At 42.8% G+C, this 23,979-nt stretch overlaps 1 protein-coding gene and 1 non-coding gene across 2 annotated transcripts in view; both read right to left on the bottom strand.

Moving 5' to 3' along the window:
* PPP6C (protein phosphatase 6 catalytic subunit) overlaps nucleotides 1–19,893 on the bottom strand; it is a 33,930-nt gene extending 14,037 nt beyond the window's left edge. The window contains exons 1-2 of the mRNA XM_060014159.1: nucleotides 19,728–19,893; nucleotides 2,937–3,032 (exon numbers count right to left, since the gene is read on the bottom strand). Coding sequence (XP_059870142.1) covers nucleotides 2,937–3,032; nucleotides 19,728–19,802 — 171 coding nt within the window. The 5' untranslated portion in view covers nucleotides 19,803–19,893. The remainder of the gene's footprint in view (nucleotides 1–2,936; nucleotides 3,033–19,727) is intronic.
* TRNAD-GUC (transfer RNA aspartic acid (anticodon GUC)) lies at nucleotides 7,982–8,054 on the bottom strand. The gene has a single exon. It is a non-coding gene; the product is annotated as a tRNA-Asp (tRNA).
* Nucleotides 19,894–23,979: the final 4,086 nt, after the last annotated feature.

Here is a 23,979-nt window from a genome sequence, read left to right as displayed (position 1 = left end):
TACTTTTCTTTTGAGCAAACCATTTTTCTTTGATATGCAGTAGATGTGCTTTATGCATACTTCCTATTTCATCACAGGGACTACTCAAAAGATGTATCTACTGAGGGGTCAAGAGTGCCAATTAATATTACTGCTTCATCATGGACATTCTTAAGTGATACTGGCATTTTATTTTACTGTACATGCATGCATGCTGGTGAAGAATACAATGACAACCAGCATAGGCTGGTGACACTCCCTTGATTCATGCTGAGGCACCAACAGTTTTACCCTCAGTTGATTTTCTGCCAACTTACAGATGCTCAAGGGTCCACAGGCCATATTTAAAGAACTGAAGAGCTAGCTGAAATGGCTTCTTAAACAGCTGTTATGTACCCAAGCAGGACTTAACTTAAACCAAGCTCTGTCTGACACTGAAGTCTACAATCTCCTCACTAGATTATGTTGTTTCAATGCTTCTCAGCAACTGTATGCTTGTCAACATTTCTTATGAGTTTATTTATACTCATAAACCAATCCTGCAATTCCAAAACTAGCCCAAGGGGGAAGACAACTGTACAAGTCCCAAAAGATACACCTTACATTTGACTAGTCTGCAGACATTTAGAAGCTCCTCAAGTCCCATGCTTTTGATGAGCAATTGTTTTAAAGGGTCAAGTACAAGAGAAACACGGCTCAATTTGGTGGTAGTCTTAAAATAACATGGGCTGGGAGTTCCCTGGGGGCCTAGTGGTTAGAATTCCAGGCTTTCACTGACGTGGCCCAGGTTCAATCCCTGGTCGGGGAAGTGAGATCCCACAAGCCGTGCAGCCAAAAAATAAATAAATAAATAAATAAATAGCATGGGCTATCGGGCACCCAAATGAGTTTCAAATCTCAGCTCTGTCCCTTAGTAGCTGTGCGAATTTGGGTTAATTCCTCAATCTTTCAACTCAGTTTCCTTCTCTACAAAACCCTACCTCATAGGAACCTTAAAAAAAAAAATCGACATGCAATATGTGAAAAAGTACATTATTAATGTCAAAACACAAGATAAATGAAAGTAAGAATTGTACATCTGACTGAAGGTATATATAATCTATCAGTAGAAGTGCAAATTTATTATCTGAATTAATTTTAGCAGTTTGAAGTTGTCTCTAACTTCCTGACCTCTGATTATGACTATAATTCATATTATTGAAAAGTCTTGGGGAATTCCCTGGCAGTTCAATAGTTAGGACTCTGCACTTTCTGGTTTTTTTTTTGCAGTACGCGGGCCTCTCACTGTTGTGGCCTCTCCCGTTGCAGAGCACAGGCTCCGGTCACGCAGGCTCAACGGCCATGGCCCACGGGCCCAGCCGCTCCGTGGCATGTGGGATCTTCCCGGACCGGGGCATGAACCCGTGTCCCCTGAATCAGCAGGCGGACTCTCAACCACTGCGCCACCAGGGAAGCCCAGGACTCTGCACTTTCACTGCCAAGGGCACGGGTTCGATCCCTGGTCAGGAACTAAGATCCCACAAGCCTCGTGCTGCGGCCAATAAACACAGGTAACCCCTCAATTTTAATATTATAATCAAGGGAAAGCATTACTTGGTTTATTTCAGCTTTTAGAAATATGTTAAGGCACTGCTTACATTAATACCCTTTATGTTAGCAAAATACAAATATTTATTATACTTTTGGAGAGAAGTTACATGGAAATTAAGAAGAACTCCTAAGGTCTACTTTAGAGAACTAGAATTTTAACAGATTAAATATGACATAGTGGGGGCCTCTATTTAGAAGCTGATAACATGCAGATGTCATTCATTATAACCTCACACATCCAAAGAACAGACTGAAAAACCAAAAAGAAAAGAGCTAAGTAGTCAAAATAGAACTTTATGGGACTTCCCTGCTGGTCCAGTGACTAAGAGTCCGCCTTCCAGTGCAGGGGACGCAAGTTCGATCCCTGGTCAGGGAACTAAGATCCCACATGCCACGGGGCAGCTAAGCCTGCATGCCGCAACTACTGAGCCTGCACGCTCTAGAGCCCTAGTGCCGCAACTAGAGAGAAACCGGCAACGAAGGGTCTGCGCGCCGCAACGGACACCCAGGGCAGCCAAATTAAAAGAAAAAAAAAATAGAACTGTACTCATGGAGCAGCCCTCAATCACAACCAAGCTACACACATTTCTGCTTCTTTAGGCAGTCATAGTTAAGGTCCTGTAGGAATTCATAAATACTATATTGTTCACAAATATCATGTCTTATAGCCCCAACTCCATTGCATGCACAGAGCAGGCTATGAGTGTTCTGTTCAGCTTTCATTTCCCAGTAAAAAAGAAAAAACTACAAATACACAGTTTTCTAACTAGGCTAAACACTAACAGTAAGAGTCTAAAGATGAGGTGTACCCCTCCTGTCAATGCTCTGAAACTCTTAAAAACAAACAAAACCCCAGCAGATGAAAAAATGAACTTTCTCATCCCATTCTAGCACTGACTTGCTGTAAAATCATGCACCAATAATTTTATCTTTCTGAACTGCTGCTATTCTCATTCCCACTAAGGAAATGATAAATTTTCAATAAATTTCAATAAAATTTTCAATAAAATATGACATTAAGTGAACAGAACAGAAATGAACAGAATGAATAGAAAATTAGTGCCTAACACCAAAGCATCTGCTATCAATCATAATAACTAGGAGCAGCCCGCATTTGTATTTTATACCTCCCCCGTCCACAGAGCTATAATGCTTCTTCACTTTCTAAGTATGATTTCAACAAAGTCCATGAATAATTTGACCACTGCTTTTATTCACTTTAACAGTAAACAGGAATCATTAATGTCACACAGACTGAGGCACCCTAGCCAACCACCAGCATTTTTTTTTTTAATATTTTGCAGCACAACTGGAAACAGACATGGACAGACAGTACAAAAGCTAAAAATCTCCGCATGAAATTTTACCTGTCCATGTATGTCTCCACACACTGTTACTGGTGTTGATACTGGCTGGACGTTTGACTCTTCCAAGAGGAGGTCACAAACATAGTCACATAGCCGCTGTAAGAAGAGAAAATAAAACGCAACCTTTTATTACAATATTAAAACTAAAGACCAAATGCAAAAAAGACAAGAACTAATCCGTGTATTGTTTCACAGGAAAGGAAACTATGATGATTCTGGGATTCGATTTCTGTCAGCTTTTACCTTCCTCTCACAATGCCTATTCCAAAATGCAAACTCCCTGGCTTACAGGTAATAGGTTCTAGAAGACAGAGAGCTCTGCAAGGAACTGTAAAATGATGTTTTTCAACAAAAAAATGCAAAAGTCAATAAAGAGGAAAAGCTTTTTACCTGCTAATTTTTTTTTTTTTTTTTTTTTTTGCGGTACACAGGCCTCTCACCCCTGTGGCCTCTCCCGTTGCGGAGCACAGGCTCCGGATGCGCAGGCCCAGCGGTCATGGCTCACGGGCCCAGCCGCTCTGCGGCACGCAGGATCCCCCTGGACCGGGGCACGAACCCATGTCCCCTGCATAGGCAGGCAGACTCTCAACCACTGCGCCACCAGGGAAGCCCTTATCTGCTAATTCTTAAAGTACATTGCAAACCACGCACTTACCAAATATGACCCAGCAACTGCATTCTTGGCAATGAAAATTTATGATCACATAAAAACCTGTACACAAAGGTCCATAGAAGCTTAATTCATAAGAGCCAAAAACTAGAAATAAATCAGTTGTCCTTCAACAGTGAACAGTTAAATTATGGTACATTCACACTGTGGAATACTATTCAGCAATAAAAAACAAACTACTGACACATGACAATCTGTATAAATTTCAAGGGATTTATGCTGAGTGGGGAGAAAAAAAAAAACCTATCCCAAAAGGTTATATACTGTATGATTCCATTTATATAACATTCTTGAAATAAAAAATTTATAGAAATGGAGACCAGATTAGTGATTGCCAACGGTCTAGGAGGTAGGGGCAGCAGGAGGGAAATGCGTATGGTTACAAAAAGGACAACATGTGGACTCCTCGGGGTGACGGAACTGTCTGTATCATGAATGTGGTATTAGATACATGAGACTACAGATATAACAATACTGCATAGAACTAAATACACACACAAATGAGTACAAGTAAAACTGGAGAATTATGAACAAGATCGTGGAGTGTATCAATGTCAATATCCTGATTGTGGTATTTGTTCCACAAGACGTTACTACCAGAGAAAACTGGGTAAAGGGTACATGGGATCACTTGGTATTATTTCTTACAATTGCATATAAATCTACAATTATCTCAAAATAGAAAGGTTAACAAAATTAATCACAAAATGTACATTTAAGAGTCACTCTACCTTTTAAAAAGAACTCTAGGGGAACTTCCCTGGTGGCGCAGTGGTTAAGAATCCTCCTGCCAATGCAGCAGATACAGGTTCGAGCCCTGGTCCGGGAAGATCCCACATGCCGTGCAGCAACCAAGCCCGTGTACTACAACTACTGAACCTGCACTCTAGAGCCCGCATGCCACAACTGCTGAAGCCCACGCGCCTAGAGCCTGTGCTCCGCAACGAGAAGCCACTGCAATGAGAAGCCCATGCACCGCAACAAAGCGTAGCCCCTGCTCGCCACAACTAGAGAAAGCCCGCGCACAGCAACAAAGACTGAACGCGGCCAAAAATAAATATAAATAAAGAATCTGCCTGCCAACGCAGGGGACACGGGTTCGAGCCCTGGTCCGGGAAGATCCCACGTGCCGCGGAGCAACTAAGCCCATGCATCACAACTACTGAGCCTCCACTCTATAGCCCACAAGCCACAACTACCGAAGCCCACGCGCCTAGAGCCCGTGCTCCACAACAAAGAGAAGCCACTGCAATGAGAAGTCCACGCACCGCAACAAAGAGTAGCCCCCGCTCGCCGCAACTAGAGAAAGCCTGCATGCAGCAACAAAGACCCAACACAGCCAAAAATTAATTAAGGAATTAATTTTTAAAAAAAGAACTCTAGGGACTTCCCTGGTGGTCCAGTAGGTAAGACTCCATGCTCCCAATGCAGGGGGTCCAGGTGTGATCCCTGGTCAGGGAACTAGATCCCACGTGCATGCTACAACCAAGAGTTTGCATGCCACAACTAAGAGTTCACATGCCACAACTAAGAAGTCCGCATGCCGCAACTAAAGAAGTCTGCATGCCGCAACGAAGATCCAGCGTGCTGCAACTGAGACCTGGCACAGCCAAAATAAATATTAAAAAAAAAAAAAAAGAACTGGGGGGGAATCTTCCTTCCATCTGAGACCAGTCAATACTACAGTCAGAGGCCCTACTAGATTTTATGAAGATCTGCCAAGAAAGGACAAGTTAAACTACACAAGCATAATGAAATGATTTTAAACATTAATTAAGGAATCTAAATGCTACAATTTACTTAAATATATGAGAGACACACTTTAACAGTTATAGCGGGCTTCCCTGGCGGCGCAGTGGTTGAGAGTCCGCCTGCCGATGCAGGGGACATGGGTTCGTGCCCCGTTCCGGGAAGATCCCTCATGCCGCGGAGCGGCTGGGCCCGCGAGCCATGGCCGCTGAGCCTGCGCGTCCGGAGCCTGTGCTCCGCAACGGGAGAGGCCACAACAGTGAGAGGCCCGCGTACCGCAAACAAACAAACAAACAAACAAACAAAAACAGTTATAGCTACAACACTTTACACAGAGGCAAGCATAGGAGAGAACTCACAATGGGAGGGGGGAGGAAGAGCAAGAAAAAAGTCCCCCCCCAAAAAATGAGGGGAAATCAAGCTGTTTAAAACATCTTCAAAATAAAAAGGTTTGCTCCTATTCATAGGATAAGTTCCTGATCTTCAAATATCACCTCAAAGGCAAGATCACCTTTTTGGCCTGGAGTCCTTCTGGCCCTGAGTAGGGAGCTCCTTCTGTGCTGAATTTCCTACAACCCTCAGATGCTTCAATAAACAATCCTTGGTCCAGATATATAATCCATCCATTATTTGTGAAAGGAACAGACACTGGTGAGTGAAACAATGTTTCTGAACTCAGAGCCTTAAGTTTATCATGAAAGATGGTCTCTAAGGCTCCTTCAGTTCCACTTTGCATTTGTTTAAAAAAAACAAAAACAAAAAACCTCAGCTTTTTCCTTCCTATGTAGGGGAAAACTCAGTTCTTCCCTACTTTGTGCTTCTTTCCTATGTGTCTCCCTTACTAGTCACACAGAACACTCACAGTTTTGACACTCCTGGTCACCAAGGTTTTTTCTCCCTACAATATGCAATTCTCTGCAACACCAGCGGGGTATCCTACGATTTAACTCAATTCTGACATTATCTACCAGAGATAGTGTCAGATCCCACAGGTTAAGGGCTCAGTCCCACAACACTGCCCCCCCCACAACTCCCCTGCCAATATACACACACACTTCAGACACCAGTTGCAAGCCCAGGTTATCACCTGCGCTTCTAACCAACCGGGTATAGATCAGAGGTTCCAAAGACCTCCTCCTTAGGTTTGAATAATTTGCTAGAGCAGCTCACAGAACTCAGGGAAACACTTGCATTTACCAGTTTACTAAAGGATGTGATAAAGGATACAGATGACATCCACATTTAAGAGATATACCGGGCAAGGTATGGGGAAAGGATGGAAACCACTGATCTTTTTACTATCACCATAGTTTTGCCTTTTCTAGAATGTCATATAGTTGGAATCATACATATGTTGTCTTTTCAGGTTGGCTTCTTTCACGTAGTAATACGCATTTAAGCTTCCTTCATGTCTCTCCATGGCTTGATAGCTCATTTCTTTTTAGCGCTGAATAATATTCCATTATCTCAATGTACCAGTTTATTTAACCATTTGTCTACTGAAGGACATCTTGGTTGCTTTCAAATTTTGGCAATTATGAATAATGCTGCCATAAACATCTGTGTATAGGTTTTACAGTGGATGTTAAGTTTTCAACTCATTTGGATAAACACCGTGACTGCTACATCATATGGTAAGGGTGTTTAGTTTGGTAAGAAACTGCTAAATGATCTTCCAAAGTGACTGTACTAGTCTGCATCCCCATCAACAATGAGTGAGAGTTTCCATTGCTCTACAGTTTTGCCAGTGTTTGGTGCTGTCAGTGTCTTGGATTCTGGCCATTCTAATAGGTGTGTAGTGGTACTGCCTTGTTGTTGTTTTTGTTTTGTTTTGTTTTTGGCCGTACCACGCGGACTGTGGGATCTCAGTTCCCTGACCAAGGACTGAACCTGGGCCCTCGGCAGTGAAAGCAAGAGTCCTAACCACTGGACCGCTGGGGAATTCCCACCTTGCTTTAATTTGCATCTCCCTAATGACATATGATATGGAGTGCCTTTTCATAGGCTTATTTGTCATCTATATATCTTCTTTGCTGAGGTATCTGTTCAAGTCTTTGGCCCTTTTTTTTCTTTTGGCTGTGTTGGGTCTTCGTTGCTGTGCATGGGCTTTCTCTAGTTGCGGTGAGTGGGGGCTACTCTTCGTCGTGGTGTGCAGGCTTCTCATTGCGGTGGCTTCTCTTGTTGCAGAGCATGGGCTCTAGGCATGCAGGCTTCAGTAGTTGCAGCACATGGGCCCAGTAGTTGTGGCACGCGGGCTCTAGAGCGCAGGCTCAGTAGTTGTGGCACACGGGCTTAGCTGCTCTGCGGCATGTGGGATCTTCCCGGACCAGAGCTCGAACCTGTGTCTCCTACATTGGCAGGCGGATTCTTAACCACTGAGCCACCAGGGAAGCCCATTTGGCCCATTTTTAATAGGGTTGTTTGTTTTCCTACTGCTGAGTTTTAAGAGTGTTTTGTTTATTCTGGATAAAAGTCCCTTATCAGACATGTCTTTCACAAATATTTTGTCCCAGTCCGTGGCTTGCCTTCTCATTCTCTTGAAAGCGTCTTTTGCAGAGCAACGTTTTTGTTTGTTTTTTTAATATTCTTTTTTTTTTTTTTGGCTGTGTGGCTTGTGGGATTTTAGTTCCCTGACCAGGGATCAAACCTGGGCCCTCAGCAGTGACAGCATGAAATCCTAACCACTGGACCACCAGGGAATTCCCATGCAGAGCGAAGTTTTTAATTTTAATAAGCCCAGTGTTTCTCAATTATTTTTTTATGATTGTTTTGATTTGTCTGGGTTTTGTTTGGGGGACGGGGAACCAGGAATTTGTGGGGCTTTTTTAACAACTTCATTGAGATATAATATATATATAATTCACACATTGTAAAATTCACCCCTTTAATGTATAAATGGTTTTCAGCATGTTCACTGTTGGGCAACCATCACCATAATCAATTTTAGAACATTCTCATCACCCCAAAAAGAAACTGTATACTCATTGGCACTCATCTCCCACCTCCCACAACCCCACCCCACAGCCCTAGGCAATCACTAGTCTGCTGTGTCTATGGATTTGTTCATTCTGGACATCTAGAAATGGGGCCTTTTGTGACTGGCTTCTTTCACTTAACATATGTTTTTAAAGTTCATCCACATTGTAACATACATGATTTGTTTGTTCTTCTTTATAGTTGAATAATATTCCATTGTATGTATTTACCACATTTTGCTTATCCATTCATCAGTTGCTGGACATTTGGGTTCTTTCCACTATTTGGCTGTAAGAATTTGATTTTGACACACTAAGTCTGCAATGGCTGTCAGACTTCAAAGTGCCTAAGATGTGCTGTAAACAGCTGACCCAGTGAGTCCTGAATTCAAGGAAAAGGATGCAGGCTAGAGAGACCAATTTGGAGATTGTCAGGAAATATATATTTCAAGTCATGAGACTAGAAGAGACAACTAAAGTGGCTGCTTACAAATAGGGAAAAGGATAAGTTACAAAAAGGAGTCTTAATACTTCACACAGAAGTTAGGGACAGAAGGAGGAACCAGCAAAAGGGACTGCTTGATGAGGTACAAAGGAAACCATGAGAGTGTAGTATTGTGGAAGTCCGGTGAAGAAAATGTTTCAAAAGAGGAGTAATCAGCTATGTTCAATACTGATGGAAGGGGCTTCCCTAGCGGCGCAGTGGTAAAGAATCCGCCTGCCAATGCAGGGGACATGGGTTCGAGCCCTGGTCCGGGGAGATCCCACATGCCGTGGAGCAACTAAGCCCGTGCGCCACATCTACTGAGCCTGCACTCTAGAGCCCGCAAGCCACAACTACTGAACCCGCGTACCACAACTACTGAAGCCTGTGCTCCTAGAGCCCATGCTCCACAAGAGAAGCCACCACAATGAGAAGCCTGCACATCTCAACGAAGAGTAGCCGCCTCTCGCCACAGCTAGAGAAAGCCAACGACAGCCCGACACAGCCAAAAATAAATAAAATAAACAAAATTTAAAAAAAAGAAAATACTGATGGAAGGTCAAATTTTGGAGGAATAGAGTAGGGCCCAGAGAGAATACTCCTTTACTCCTAAATCAACAAGTACCAATTGCAGGATATCTTACACAAGTAACACAATGGCACAGTTCAGAGGTTAAGAGCACAGTCTCTGAAGTCAAAGAGATCACAGAACAATATCACCTCAACTTCTTACTACCTATTACTTAGCTTACTGTCTGTTACTTAGCTGTGTAACCCTGCTAAGTTACTTCATCTCTCTGTGCCTCAGTTTCCTCATCCACAAAATAGAAATACCAACCTGGGGGACTTCCCTGGTGGTCCAGCAGTTAAGAATCTGCCTTCCAATGCAGGGGACGCGGGTTCGATCCCTGGTCGGGGAACTAAGATCCCACATACCTCAGGGCAACTAAGCCCATGCGGCGAAACTACTGAGCCCGCCTGCACACCACATCGAAGAGCCGGAGCGCCACAACAAAAGATCCCACATGCCTCAATGAAGATCCCACGTACCACAACTAAGACCCAACGCAGTAAAATGAAAAAATAATAAAATAAAATAAGCTAGGAGGATATACATCAAACCCAAAACAGCAGTTGCCAGAGATGTCAACCAAAACGCATTCCACTTTCATCTTTGTTTATTTATTTTACTTTTTAAAAAAGCATGAAGGGGCTTCCCTGATGGCTCAGTGGTGAAGAATCCACCTGCCAATGCAGGGGACACGGGTTCGAGCCCTGGTCCGGGAGGATCCCACATGCCGTAGAGCAACTAAGCCTGTGCGCCACAACTGCTGAGCCTGAGCTCTGGAGTCTGCGAGCCCCACTGCTGAGCCTGTGTGCCACAGCCGCTGGGGCCTGTGTGCCTGGAGCCTGTGCTCTGCAACAAGCACCGCAATGCGAAGCCCATGCACCACGGCAAGGAGTGGCCCCTGCTCGCCACAGCTGGAGAGAGCCCGCGCGCAGCAATGAAGACCCAACACAGCCAAAAATAAATAAATAAACAAATAAATTTATTTTAAAATATATATATATATATATTGAGTTGGCCAAAAAGTTCCGTAACACCTTATGGGAAAACCCGAAGGAACTTTTTAGCCAACTCAATATATGACTCAATTTATCTGAAATGCCTGGAATAGGCAAATCCATGAAGATATAAAATAGATTAATGGTTGCTTAGGGCTGGACTTTGAGGTAAGGGGTAACGGGGAGTTTCTGTTGATGGGTATAGTTTCTCTTTGGGATGATAACAATGTTCTAACATTGATTATGGCAATGTTTGCACAACTCTGTAAGTATAGTAAAACCCACTGGGAAAAAAGCCCCACTGAATTATACACTTTAAAAATTAATTTTATGATATGTGAATTATATCTCATAAAACTGTTATTTTTAAATTAATAATATATATTACCTCTTTAAAAATAATAATTACCACGTTGACCATAACCACTCAAATCTACTCCTTGTGGATAGAGGTAGCTGTCCTCCCAATCAATTTCAAAAGATCAGTGTTGTACAACATCCTCTTTCTATTATAATCCATTAGACCTGTGATATATAATTTATTATTTGTATAGTAATTAGCTCCCAAAGTTTACAATTACTGTTTGCATTTTTTTTTCACCCTAACTCACTTCCATCTAGCTTAAGGGTAGTTCCAAAGAACAAATATGCCATGATTGGCCTGTATTTTTTTATAGTCTTTCATTACCACCTCCCTTCTCAGTCAGCCAGAAAAAAGAGCACTACTTTTTTTAGGTTAGCCTCATAGAGCAACAATTTATACTTTTAAATGTACTTTCTGAAACTATACAATTTTAAAAATAAAACAATATAGTGATGTTTTAAAGTACCTATCTCAGGACCTTACCCACCTTTCTTAGGTATAATGCCTTGCTCAATTAATATTTGCGATTTTTTTCAGGTACCCTCACCAAACCTCCTCAAAGAGAATTCCACCAAGGTATCTGCAGAAGTGCTTTGCTGTAATTTGTCCAGGAGTGGGCAGAGTTTTCTGTTTGTTGCCAGGAGGCCTGCTCGTTCTCAGGCACTTGCCCCATCCACACTCTTTCAGATTGCACACCTTTTAAGAACAGGTCTAACTTCCATCAGTGAAGGTCAGGGCCCATACCTAATATATTCTCTGACATAAGCGTATAATGTTGATCTCTCCTCTTGTCCACTCTTGTAAATTTGGGGGCTCCACCAAATTTGGTGTACACCCCTTTAAAGATCAATTATTAGTATGTTACCCAAACAAACCAACCTACTATAAACTCCACCATGAATTAAGCCAGACTGTCCTCTAGAGAGGGTTGTCCTCACCCTGCATTACACTGTACTCCGTTCCCAATCGCTTTTTCCCAAATTGCACTTTAATGTCATACTATCAACCTGTAGTAAAGGACATTATAGGAAACAGTCCTCTACAGAGCTTGTCATTGCGTGGACTATAAACAAAGTGCACAGGATGCCGTGATTAAATAGTTGCCTTCAAGGAGGACTGGGGGAGGAAGGTCTCTTTGTTTCTTCCATCAAGGATGGATGTGATTTCCCTGAGAAGCTTATTTTTATCATCTTACAGACTCTGTAAATTTTTTTTAATTGATCAGTTTACATCTTTCTGTAGGCTCCTAGAAAGCTTAAGGCCTAATCTCAAAGAAGTAACCCAGTCATCATAGCTTTTATTTTATATGTACTATTCTTATTTTTCCTATTGGCTCCATCTTGGTTTCCTATCTTTATTTTCTTTTTGTCTCATTTTTCTTACTTATTCTGAATATAATTTATCTTGCTATATTGAATGCTGCTTTGTAAACCACTCTATATACTTTTTAGAACAAAGTGAGTTATCATTTAACATTCTGAAACTAATCACAGCACAGATTCGTGAGGGACTCTATAGTTCCCATTTTGAATGCTGCAGAATTTGCACCCACATATGACTGGCTCTCCTGGCCCATAATGCCTCCTGAACTGCAAGTCACTTATGGTGACTGGCCCAAACCCCCCAGGGCTGATCTGAAAGTAACAGGAGACCATTAGCTAAAGAGCATCACTGTGAAACCCTACCAAAAGCCAGTGAGTGCCTAGGGAACCATGTAAACTACTAAAGCAACATCTTCAACCCGAGGCCAGGCACGCTAACTTGAGTAAAGTTAACAGCTGCCTCCTATAACTGCCACTTCTGCAGTCCCAACAGAGGACTTAGAGCACTAAGCCTCTAAGCCAAAGCCACTGCCTCTCATCACTCCAGTTCAGCAGCACTTACAAATTCATGTCAAGAACACAGAAAAATAAGAAGTCTATGAAATCTCAGCACAAACTCTACACATGTCAGCCAACTACACACACACTGGCCTCTCAGAGCCCAGTCTTGCCATGGGAGAGGCTCCTCCAAAGCCCTTCACAGCTTTTTTTTGCAGCTTGATTTGTAGGAAGCATGGTTCGTTTCTCTTTCTGCCCCAAAGCAGTCACTGAGGCAAGATTCTCAATCTTATCCCAAATTTAGGGCAAACTACATCCATTTCTCCCCACGGTGCCTAATTAATTCCTAATCCTTGAAAAAGTAGAGGTTCATGGACCCATTCTTAGGAGACCCTATTTCCCTTCTCTACGTTTTCCTCAAGATACTTGTTTACAGATCCACTCTATTCTCTGCTCCTGTCTCCCTGTTCTCTCTTGCCCCTCAAATACACTGGGGTTTGAATTTCTGTAATTCTTCCTTTAGCTGATCTTGTTATTGGAAACATACTATTTCCTTTATTTACTTTTACATACTGGTATTTACAAAATCTCTTCTTAAGAAATAAAAATCTATCTAAGATTATATTCTACACAGCCTTTGAATAGAGTCTCTACTATAACACAAATCACTGGGAATGAAGAGTGGGAGCGGGAATCCAAGATGACAATGATATTCACACGCTAACAATCCAGAAGGAAATATCTGTACCTTCAGTAAAAACCAGGGTTTCTGAGCCCTGGCACTACCGACAACTCTCTGTTGTGGGGGCTGCTGTCCTGTGCACTGTATGATGTTCAGCAACATCTGGCCTTTACACCCCCTAGATAACTGCGAAAATCTACAAGTGTCTCCAGACATCGCCAAATATCCGCTCGGGGGCAAAATCACCCCCAGCTGAGAACCACTGGTCTAGACCTTTCTCCTGAGTTTAACACTATTAGAACAGTGTCTGGAGCACATTTGGTAATCAATAAATATTTGTTACCCAACAGATCTGTTTATCCAACAGTTTTCTGAACGTTTCTGCCTCAGTGTCTTGACTTGGCAGCATCTCAAATTCAGTCTGGCCCAAACCAAACTCCCTTGTATGCCTTAATCTAGTTATTAGTATTTACTAAGTAATCCATGCCAGAAACTAAGAGATTACACTAAACTCTTCTCTCTCTCAAACCTAGACATAATCTGTCAACAGGTCCTATTATACCATCTTCATTTCCTTTTAAACACCACAACCACTTGTTACTGGCTTACTTCAAAAGCTTTCATGTCACCTGGTCTATTGCTCCTATGACATTTTTGTCCCATTCCAATCCAAGGTCCATAATGCTGCTAGAAAATTCCTAAAACCTGTCACTGCCCCCCTTAAAAACCTCTCAAGGACACTCCTCTATGATAGTGTTTCCCAAACTCCATTCAGATATCACCTTTATGATTTTGTCATATTCCTACTACATACAACAGTGTATCTCTCTAATAGTTTCCTTTGAATCTACTTTTCAGTTAGCCATATTTTTTAAAATATCACCAAGCATGATTTATTTGTTTTTCCCTAAAATATAAAAACATTTCAAAGTGTTTATACATGAACCATCTCAAAGATAAAAATTCAAGTTTATCAGCCTCATCTTCCATGATTTGGTCTCTGCCTGTCTTCTCTGCACCACCTCAAGCCATACCAAACTACTTCAAGTTGACCAGCCATCTTCTTTTAGATTAAGCTATACCATTGCACATGGTATTTCTTCTGCTTCATGTTCTTTCCTTCCTGTCTTGTCTACCTGAAAAAACTCTGCTCATCCTCTCATTGTTCCTCCTTTGTGAAACCATCTGTGGCTCCAGAGTTAGATGCTGCTTCTTCTATGTTCTCCGATATGCTGGACAGCTCTCTATTTTAGCACCTACCAAACTACGCAATGATCATTTGTTTACCTCTCTATCTCCCCTACTGTATTGAGAGCCCCTCAAAGACAGAGCGAAGTGCCAAATTCTATCTCTAGCATCCACAGGGAATAGTACTTGACACAGGAGACAGTTAAAGAAATGTCTGTTGTAAAGCAGTACGGTTTGATTCAACACACCTTAACTGAGTGTCTATCACATACAAGGCAGTGTTCTAAGACTGTGGAGAATACAAAAATAAACAAGATATGATCCTGGCCCTTCAAGAAGCTTGCAGTCTAATGGTGGAGACAGGTATATTTACTATCATACAAGACAGAACAATACAAGTGGTAGTAAAATGAAACAGAAAGTGCTATGGGCCAAAGGTTAGTATAGAACAGAAAGAATGGAAAATATTTTGGCCTTGCCAAACATCTTGCGGGATCTTAGTTCCCGGACCAGATATTGAACATGGGCCATGGCAGCAAAAGCACCGAGTCCTAACCACTGGACCACCAGGGAATTCCAGAATGGAAATTTTAAATAGCAAATAAATTCAGGTACATACTCTGCTGACTCACTGTGGCAAAAATCACTTAAACCTTATCAAGTCCTGATATTTGCTCTGCCTATCACAGTGATAGAGTGGACATGAAGGTACTCTGAAAACTGTAAGTAGCTGTGTAAATTCTAACCATTACTAATAATTCTGACTATGGAATCCAGGAGTCCTGTATGGAGAAAGTGACATCTGAGCTAGAGCTAAAAAGGGCATGGAGGGGAATTCCCTGGTGGTCCAGTGGTTAGGACTCTGCGCTTTCACTGCTGTGGGCCCGGGGTTCGATCCCTGGTAGGGGAACTAAGATTCCACAAGCCATTTGGCGCGGCCAAAAAATAAATAAATAAAATTAAAAGGGGCATGAAGGGTATTGTATAGAGGAAACATAAGTGGTAGATATGGACGTGAACCCTGGAGCCAGACTGCCTAGGTCTGAATGCAGCTCCTTCACTTACCTACTAGCTATATGCCTTTGAAAAGTTACTTAATCTGCCTGTGCTTGAGATACCTGTCTGTAATATGGGGCAAATGTTAGTACCCAACTCACACAGTATTAAATGATTTAATATTTGTGCTATATAAGTATTAAGTAGGTGAAAGAAAGAGACTAAGCAGAAGCAAAGAAGCAGGGAAGTACAAGGCACACCATCAGAAGAAAGCACTCTAATGTACTCAGAACGGAAGGTAAAAAGAAAGGTGATTAAGTGGAAGACATACTTAGAAAAGTATGCTATTTGCCATCCTAAAAGGCTATTAACTGTATCAGAAAGAGCTCTGCACAAAGAGGCTTTCCAACTTAATTCACTGATTAGCTGGACATCCTCAGGCAGATCATAAACTCTACAAAGCTCAGTTCCCCCTCAGTAAAGTGAGAATACAGAACTAGGCAAACTCTGATTCTCTCTCAGCTCTGAAATTCTAGAAAAGGGTCTAGGGAGTCATTAGAAGTGTGCACTGTCCCATAGGAAACCTACTACCACATGTAGCTATTGAGCACCTGAAATGTGGCTGAGCCAAACTGGGATGTATTGTAAATGTAAAACATATACCACATTTTGTAGACTTAATACAAAAAAAAAGACAAGGTATTATGTTAGTAATTTTATATTAATTGCATGTTGAAATTGGGTTAAATAAAATATTACTAAGATTGATTTCACCTGTTTTTTTTTGGTTTTTTTGCGGTACGCGGGCCTCTCACTGTTGTGGCCTCTCCCGTTGTGGAGCACAGGCTCCGGCACCTGTTTCTTTTTACTTTAAAAAATTTAACAATTTGAGGCTCACATTTCTGAGCATTTTCTATTGGACAGCACTGCTACAGACTATTTTCAGAAGATCCAAGAGACTGTGATTCTGTAGCCAAAAAGACAAAATGCCAAGCATTATCAGAAAGGGTCTCAGAAAGATTATCAATGAAAACACTGAAAAAACTATTCTAGCCCTATAGAAAGCCACAGTCTGTCCCTAACTGCTGTACTGTGTTCATTTTTCCTTGAAATACCTAAAGAAAGATAATACACAAAACCAAACAACTCAGGTAAACAGAATGATCAGTAAGACAGGCAATAAGGTGAGTGACAAGACTAACAGGCTTCAAATCCAGAAGGCTCAAGACTACCATATATGAGAATCTATAAAATCAGATAGAGGCTGAATAAGGAGGTACAAAAGGCTCTTCACCAAGTCTCAGAAAAAAGCAAGGGAGAATTCTCTGAAGCTTTATGGAGGCATTTCAAACAGAGGTACAATTTTGCAGAGCAGTGGCCTTATACGAAAAACAGAGATGGCTCAGACTAAACATAAAAGTGAGTTCCAAAAAAGATTACAGCAACTATCAATCCATAGAAGTGGTTACTTCTCCCTGTGTTGCATATCTGAGGTAGACACTAGTATTCTCCCAACCCCTACCATGGAAACTGTCTTCAGTTCTTCAGTAAAAAACAAAACAAAACTGAACACCAACTCAGTGTGCAACTTCTTTACTTACATGGGACCTTTAAGAACTGTCCAAGAGATCAGACAATCTCCAAGTTATAGAACCTCTCCCATGACAAAATACTTAAGTGTAAGTATTCAGTAAACCTGTCTTTCATCATTCATTCTTACATTTGGTCAGATATGGAATCTGTGGCTTCTAAGATCCTTTCTAAAATTTTTTTAGTGGATGAGAATCACACGAACTCTTTTTTAAGAAATGTTATGCTTTGGTCCACTCACCTTCATATATCACCCTTATTCCTTCAAAACAGTTATGTACATTTGACCCAGGACTAGTGATTTGACCATTTCCAATTTAGATATAGAGAAATCATGATTAGATCTAGAACATCCTATGCATTTATTATTTTATTTAGTATCTCCAACTTCCAATTTAAAACACAGGTAAATTTCGGCCTATTTTTCTACCAGAACAAATCTTTTCCATAATGATCATTAAGTGGCCCCAATGATTTTTCTTCCTTTGATAGAATATTTTATTTTGGCTTTAAAGCCTCAGAAAAAGTGCTCCTGGAATACTTTCTTGGCCTGCCTAATTTTAGTTTGCACTTCATGCCAAGAGGGAGAAACAGAATTAAATTTCTTTAAATACACCAGAGATGCAGCACAAGAAAATTAATCTGATAAAAACATTTCCAGGGCTTCCCTGGTGGCGCAGTGGTTGAGAGTACGCCTGCCGATGCAGGGGACACGGGTTCGTGCTCCGGTCCGGGAAGATCCCACATGCCGCGGAGCGGCTGCGCCCGTGAGCCATGGCCGCTGAACCTGCGCGCCCGGAGCCTGTGCTCAGCAACGGGAGAGGCCACAACAGTGAGAGGCCCGCGTACCGAAAAAAAAAAAAAAATTCCAAGACAAAGAAGAAAAGCCTCCACTTATATAGAAAAATTCAGAATTTTTTTTTTCTAGTGGTTGGTCCGGGGGAAATTTACTAGGAAACAGATACACACTAAGTACAGTCCAATTGTGTTGCAAAGGGAAATGAAATGGTTTAATAACTATATTCTCTTAGGTTAGGAAGGAAATCTAATGTTTATCAAATTAAGAGGTCTAAAGAAAATCCAACTGATTTGTCTTTCAAATCATTTCAATATCCAATATCGAGATACATTTCATAATAAGCAATATTTTACTCATTATAAACACAAAGCTTAAAACTGCCTTACATATCCTAAAGAACAGAAAATTCCACATCAATTCACTGACATGCAAAAACCAACTTTAGTTTTCCAATGAACTGGGTCACAATGTCGCGTTTTTTTAAGGAAAAATCCTTGTTTCCTAAAAAGCCATATAGCAGAAAGAAGCTACAAAACTGTCGTCACAAGAGCATGAAAGCTACATTTCTACTAATACTGGCTTTGTCCCCATTTTAATTAAATTATCCTGTTAAAAAGGGGAAAATGGACAAGAATGACTCCCCTATCAAACAGCACATATAATTAACATACAAGTTAGTTACATTCACAACAGTTCCTGTGGTCTTAAACATTTTGCACACTGTTGACTGATGTTAAATATCAACTCCCTGTACCAAGAGATGGCAAAAGAAAAAACCTGTAATATCTTCCTTAAGAGAAAAAAACTCACGAACAAAAATAAATTACTTTAAACCCACAGCTTAAAGTATAAAAAGAACTCAAAATTATCAACAGTTTACCCACTTACCACACAGCAAATCAAAGTTAATTGAACAAGAACAGGCACTACCACCAACCTCTAAACACTGCTAGTCACCTAAGCACTGGTTTTAACAAACGCATAGAAACACATGTCAAAAAAGCAGTATCCTAAAGACTTACATTCCTTTATTCTTACATTCATTTCTTTACCCAAACATAGGTTTACTGTTGCTAGGACTCTGCAGTACAAAGAACGACTCATTTCCTTTGGATAACCAAAACAATGAAATCTTGAGCTAAGAAGAGACTGGGGCAGGGGGTGGGGGGGAGCGGGGACAACTTAAAGGACAGAAACGTATTGGTGTTTATTGAGAGCCTGTTACTTTATCCACTTAAAACAGCTCAAAGACGTGCTCGAAAACGGGTTCATATTGGAATGAGCAGAAGAAAACCAACATTCCTAAAAAGCAACTGGAGAAGTGCTCGAACAGAAGGACGACTTGACGTTCTCTAACCCTACCAGGCCGCTCGGGCCCCCGCCTGCCCCTTCCCATCCCCATCCCCATTCCTCAGGCACCTAAACCCACTGGGGCCGCGTTCCGGGAGCACGCTGCATCCCCCGTCAGACGCCGGCCTCCCCGCGCTCCTGTCACCACCTCTGGGGGGGATGACCGCTGCCACTGCCCACTGCCCGCGGGGGCTCGCCTCAGACTCCGAGACCCAGGGTCGGGGTGAGGGGAGAGTAGTCTTGTAAGCAAAGCCGTGAAGTCTCGAGCTCCGGGGCAGCCCCAAGGCCAGGACGGGCAACCCTGGCGCAGAGGCCGCGACATCCCTTGGGATCCCCGCCGAGGGAATCGGGATGGCATTCGGGGGACTCCGGCTGCCCCCGCTCCCCGCGTGACGCCAAGTCGGAACGAGTCGCCTCGCACCGCGTTAGGCCCCCCACCGTGACGGGACAGGACACTGCCGGGGGTCCCGCGGAGAGAGGAAGGGCGGGCCGGCAGGAGCCCCGCTGCCGGAAGGGGGGGAGCCCCGAAAGCAGCGCTCCCGCCGCGTTCAGTCTCACCTTCAGGTCATTTTCCGGCAGGTATTTGCACAGCCGCGCTATCTCCACATACTTGTCCAAGTCCAGGGGCGCCATTTTAGAAATAACAAGCCCCGACGGCAGCAGCGGCGTCCGCGGCTGTGCTAGCGACGGCAGCGGCGGAGGCCGAAGCCGGAACCCTCCCTACGTCACGTCCGGCCCGTGAGACGCGTCTACGCAGCGGCGTAAAGCTTGACCCGATTTTCCCCGCTGCTTCGGCACGCCCCACGCTCTCTCCCGCAGAACACAGGCTGCAGGCCCCCGGCGCTCCCTGGGTCCAGGGAGCTGAAACTGCTGAGACCCGTAGTTGTTTACCGTGGGGTGTGCTGGGATTTGTAGTTTTCTGTAGTGGCCAGCTACTCTTCTTTTCCTCCCCTTCCCTTCCTCTAGACTTTCACCTCTGCGGACCCAGCGAGGCTTTTCCGATGCAAAATGGCAAAGTAGGTGACACTAGCCATTCCCTGGTTTCTCATTCCGACCCTTGTAAGCATTCTCTCACCAGAATATCTTCACTTAAAAATTGGGTAAGCCTGGGGACTTCGCTGGCGGTCCAGTGGTTAAGACTATGCGCTTCCACTGCAGGGGGCACGGGTTCCTCGCTGGTCAGGGAACTAAGATCCCGCATGCTGCACGGTAGGGCCAAAAAAAAAAAAGTTGAGTAGGCCTGGCCGTATAGTACCTGTTTGCACCTTTCCAAGGCCTTAATAGAAACCTTGCCTAAACCCTTGGCAGAGATGTCAGGCTACCAACTTTCCAGCCTGGAAAGAAAGGAAACAAATATTAAAGCTCTTCTTAGGCCAGGCACTATACAAATGCTGTTTTTCTGTCTAATCCTTATAACGATTGATAGCAAAGGAAGGCTCAGAGAGGTTGAGTAACTTGCCCAGATCTCACAGGGTATAGGCAGGGGAGCCAAGACTGGAATAGGTCTGGGTGGCTTAAGTCTACTTCAGTGCGTGTCCCATAAGGGCAGAGAGTTTTTTTGTTGTACCAAGAACAGGACCTGGTACTTAGTACACTTTCAACATTCCTTCACTCAACAGCTATTAATTGAACACTTAACTATATGCCAGGTACAGTTGTAGGTGCTTAGGGTATTCTGCAAACAAAATAGAAGAAGATCCCTATCCTCAACCTGTAGCTATATTCCAGTAAAGGAGACAGAACATAAACCATTAAACAATAATATAGTAAATAACTGCAGAGTATATGAGAACGTGGTGGGCTTCCCTGGTGGAACAGTGATTAAGAATCCGCCTGCCATGGGCTTCCCTGGTGGCGCAGTGTTTGAGAGTCCGCCTGCCGATGCAGGGGACATGGGTTCGTGCCCCAGTCCGGGAAGATCCCACATGCTGCGGAGCGGCTGGGCCCGTGAGCCATGGCCGCTGAGCCTACGTGTCCGAAGCCTGTGCTCCGCAACGGGAGAGGCCACAACAGTGAGAGGCCCGCATGCCGCAAAAACAAACAAACAAAACAAAACAAAAAAGAATCCGCCTGCCAATGCAGGGGACACGGGTTCGAGTCCTGATCTGGGAAGATTCCACATGCTGCGGAGCAACTAAGTCCGTGCGCCATAATACTGAACCTGTGCTCTAGAGCCTGCGAGCCACAACTACTGAGCCCACGTGCCACAACTACTGAAGCCCGCACGCCTAGAGCCTGTGCTCCGCAACAAGAGAAGCCACTGCAATGAGAAGCCCGTGCACCACAACAAAGAGTAGCCCCCACTCGCCACAGCTAGAGAAAGCCTGCACACAGCAGAGAAGACCCAATGCAGCCAAAAATAAATAAATAAATTAAAAAAAAAGAAAGTGGTAAGTGCTAGGGGGAAAAAAAAACAGAGCAAGGGAGATTTAGTGATGCATGTTTAGGAATCAACAAGGAGGTGGGGGAGTTAGCCACGCAGTTACTTGAGACAAATTATAGAGAGGAGCTGATGCAGAGACCCTAAGATAAAAGCATGTCTAGAATCTTTGGGAAATGGCAAGATTAGTGTGGTTGGATCAAGGTGAGAGGAGTAGGAGAGGAGATGAGAGAAAAGAACACTGATTTTTACTTTCGATGTAATGGGGAATTATTGCCGAGTCTTGAGCAGAGAAGTAACATGATCTAACTCATTTTAAAAGGGTCGCTCTGGCTGCTGTGTAAGACTGTAGGAGGCAATGATTGCAGCTGAAAGACCGGTTAGGAGACGGTTATATAGTCCAATAGTAGCAGGTGCTCAATAAATATTTGTTGTTCAAGTGACCCTGGACTGGATCCTCTGGCCCTAAAGTGTATTTTGACAACATGTGGCGAAACTTTATTGAGGTCTCTGGGTGATGTTCTTTGTATTATAACTGTTCTGTAAGTATGAAATTGTTTCAAAGTAAAATTAATTTTTAACAGTCTGTTGCAGAATGGTGCCCACAAGCATAGATTTCTTCATTTATTCAACAAATACCTATGATGTGAATGAGACAGATAATGATCCCTGCCCTAGGGCACTTACAATCTGATAACAAACATGTAAATAAGGAAAGAATTAATTACAAAGTATGATTAATGGCAAAAAAGGGGAAAAAAGGGAAAGAAGGAGTGCTGTAAGAAAAATGGGGTAGAATAGGCCTACTTTAGGTTGGCAACATAGTGGAGGTAAAGTGTGCAGACTCTAGCACCAAATGGCTAGAGTTCAAGCCCAGGCTCTACTACTCCCTGTGTGACTCTGGCAAAGTTATGTATCCTTTCTGTGCTCCAGTTTTCTCAGTTCCAATGTGGCGATAATAACAGTGCTTGCCTCATATGGAGATGATGAGAATACTTACCTTCTAGGCTTGTACTGAGGTTAAATAGAGTTAATATATGGAAAGGGTTTAAAACAATGTCGTGTACAGTGAGTGCATTGTGTTAGCTCTGAATATTGGGTGGGCAAAAAAGGCCTTTTTGAAGAGGTAAGATTTAAGACTTTAGGGGGAAAAAAAAGTATAGGGATAATATGCTTAGAGTTTTTTGGAGGAAAAAAAACCCCAAATGAGGGAAAGATGCTATTGTTGTTTGATTTTTTTTTTTTTACAATCCTCTGAAAAACTGACAATTCATTTTTCATCTTTGAACCTCAGTAACTGGGAATTAATCCTATTCAAATATCGTCTCAGAATTGGGAAGGGAGACAATAGGGAGATGGATATGAACGTTCTTTACAAACAATAAAGTGCTTGAAAGGAAGGTGTCACCAGCATCATTGCTTCCCTTGCTGATAAGTCAGTGAACAGGTAGGTAATGAAGACAATCCCCTTCCAGTGAAAATAGGGGGCAGTCCTCACATTACCAAACTGTCTGGCAGTAAGAAGGTCCCTCCTGCAGACCCACCTCATTCAGTGAACCTCACTCTTGACATTCCCAGTTGGGTGAGTTCTTAGAAAAAATGATAGACACATTGGGTGGTGTGTTACAGAGACAGTGTACAGAGCTTGCCGACTGGAATATGTTCTTAGTCTTCCTTGCACGAAACAGGAGACCTGGGTTCCTGTTCTCCCATTTATGTGGGTTAGTCATTTTAACTTCTCTGGGCCTCAATTTCCAATTTAAAAATAGATCTCCAAAGTTCTTTCCAGCACTTCCTGAAAAGTGATTTCTAGTCTAAAAGCATAGATCCCACAATGAAAATTAGTTGCTATTTTGCCCACAAACCTCTTCCAATTTTTCTTGTTTATGTGCAACTCCAGCATGGCACCTTGAAATGGATTTAGCCTAAAGACACAGGGGGTGAGAGGGCGTTCTGCATCTGTGAGCAGAAATCTCCATCTGGATGCACATGGACATATGGCAGAGCCAACCTGGCCTTAGTTTTCTTTCCTGAAAGAGAGCAGGAAACTCCTCTTTGGCAAACAGTCAGCGGAGATTTTTCCATCAACATGGGAACTCACAAAGACTCCAGGTCTTTGGAATAGGATATGTGAACAATAAAAAGAGCTACAGACTGCAAATTCCATCTTGTCAATAAATTTTTGTTATGGTTTCAAGTAGCGAAAAGATTTACCAAGTTCACCTTTCAGCTGTACTATCAAATCCTCTCAACTGCTCCCTCTCTGAGGTAGGTAATTACTATTCCCATTCTAGAGATGAAGAACCTAGAGCTCAGAGAGGGTGAACTTGCCAAAGGTCAAGGTAGATGGTTAGTGCGGGACCCTGGATGTGAACCCAAGTATGTCTGTCTGCTTCCCACTCTGCTACCATAGCTCTGTGCAGCAGGCGC

The sequence above is a fragment of the Delphinus delphis genome, chromosome 6 (assembly GCF_949987515.2).
Source record: "Delphinus delphis chromosome 6, mDelDel1.2, whole genome shotgun sequence".
In the NCBI taxonomy this organism is placed as follows: Eukaryota; Metazoa; Chordata; class Mammalia; order Artiodactyla; family Delphinidae; genus Delphinus; species Delphinus delphis.
Note: the sequence above shows the minus strand (reverse complement) of the source record. Positions and strands in the feature narration are given on the sequence as shown.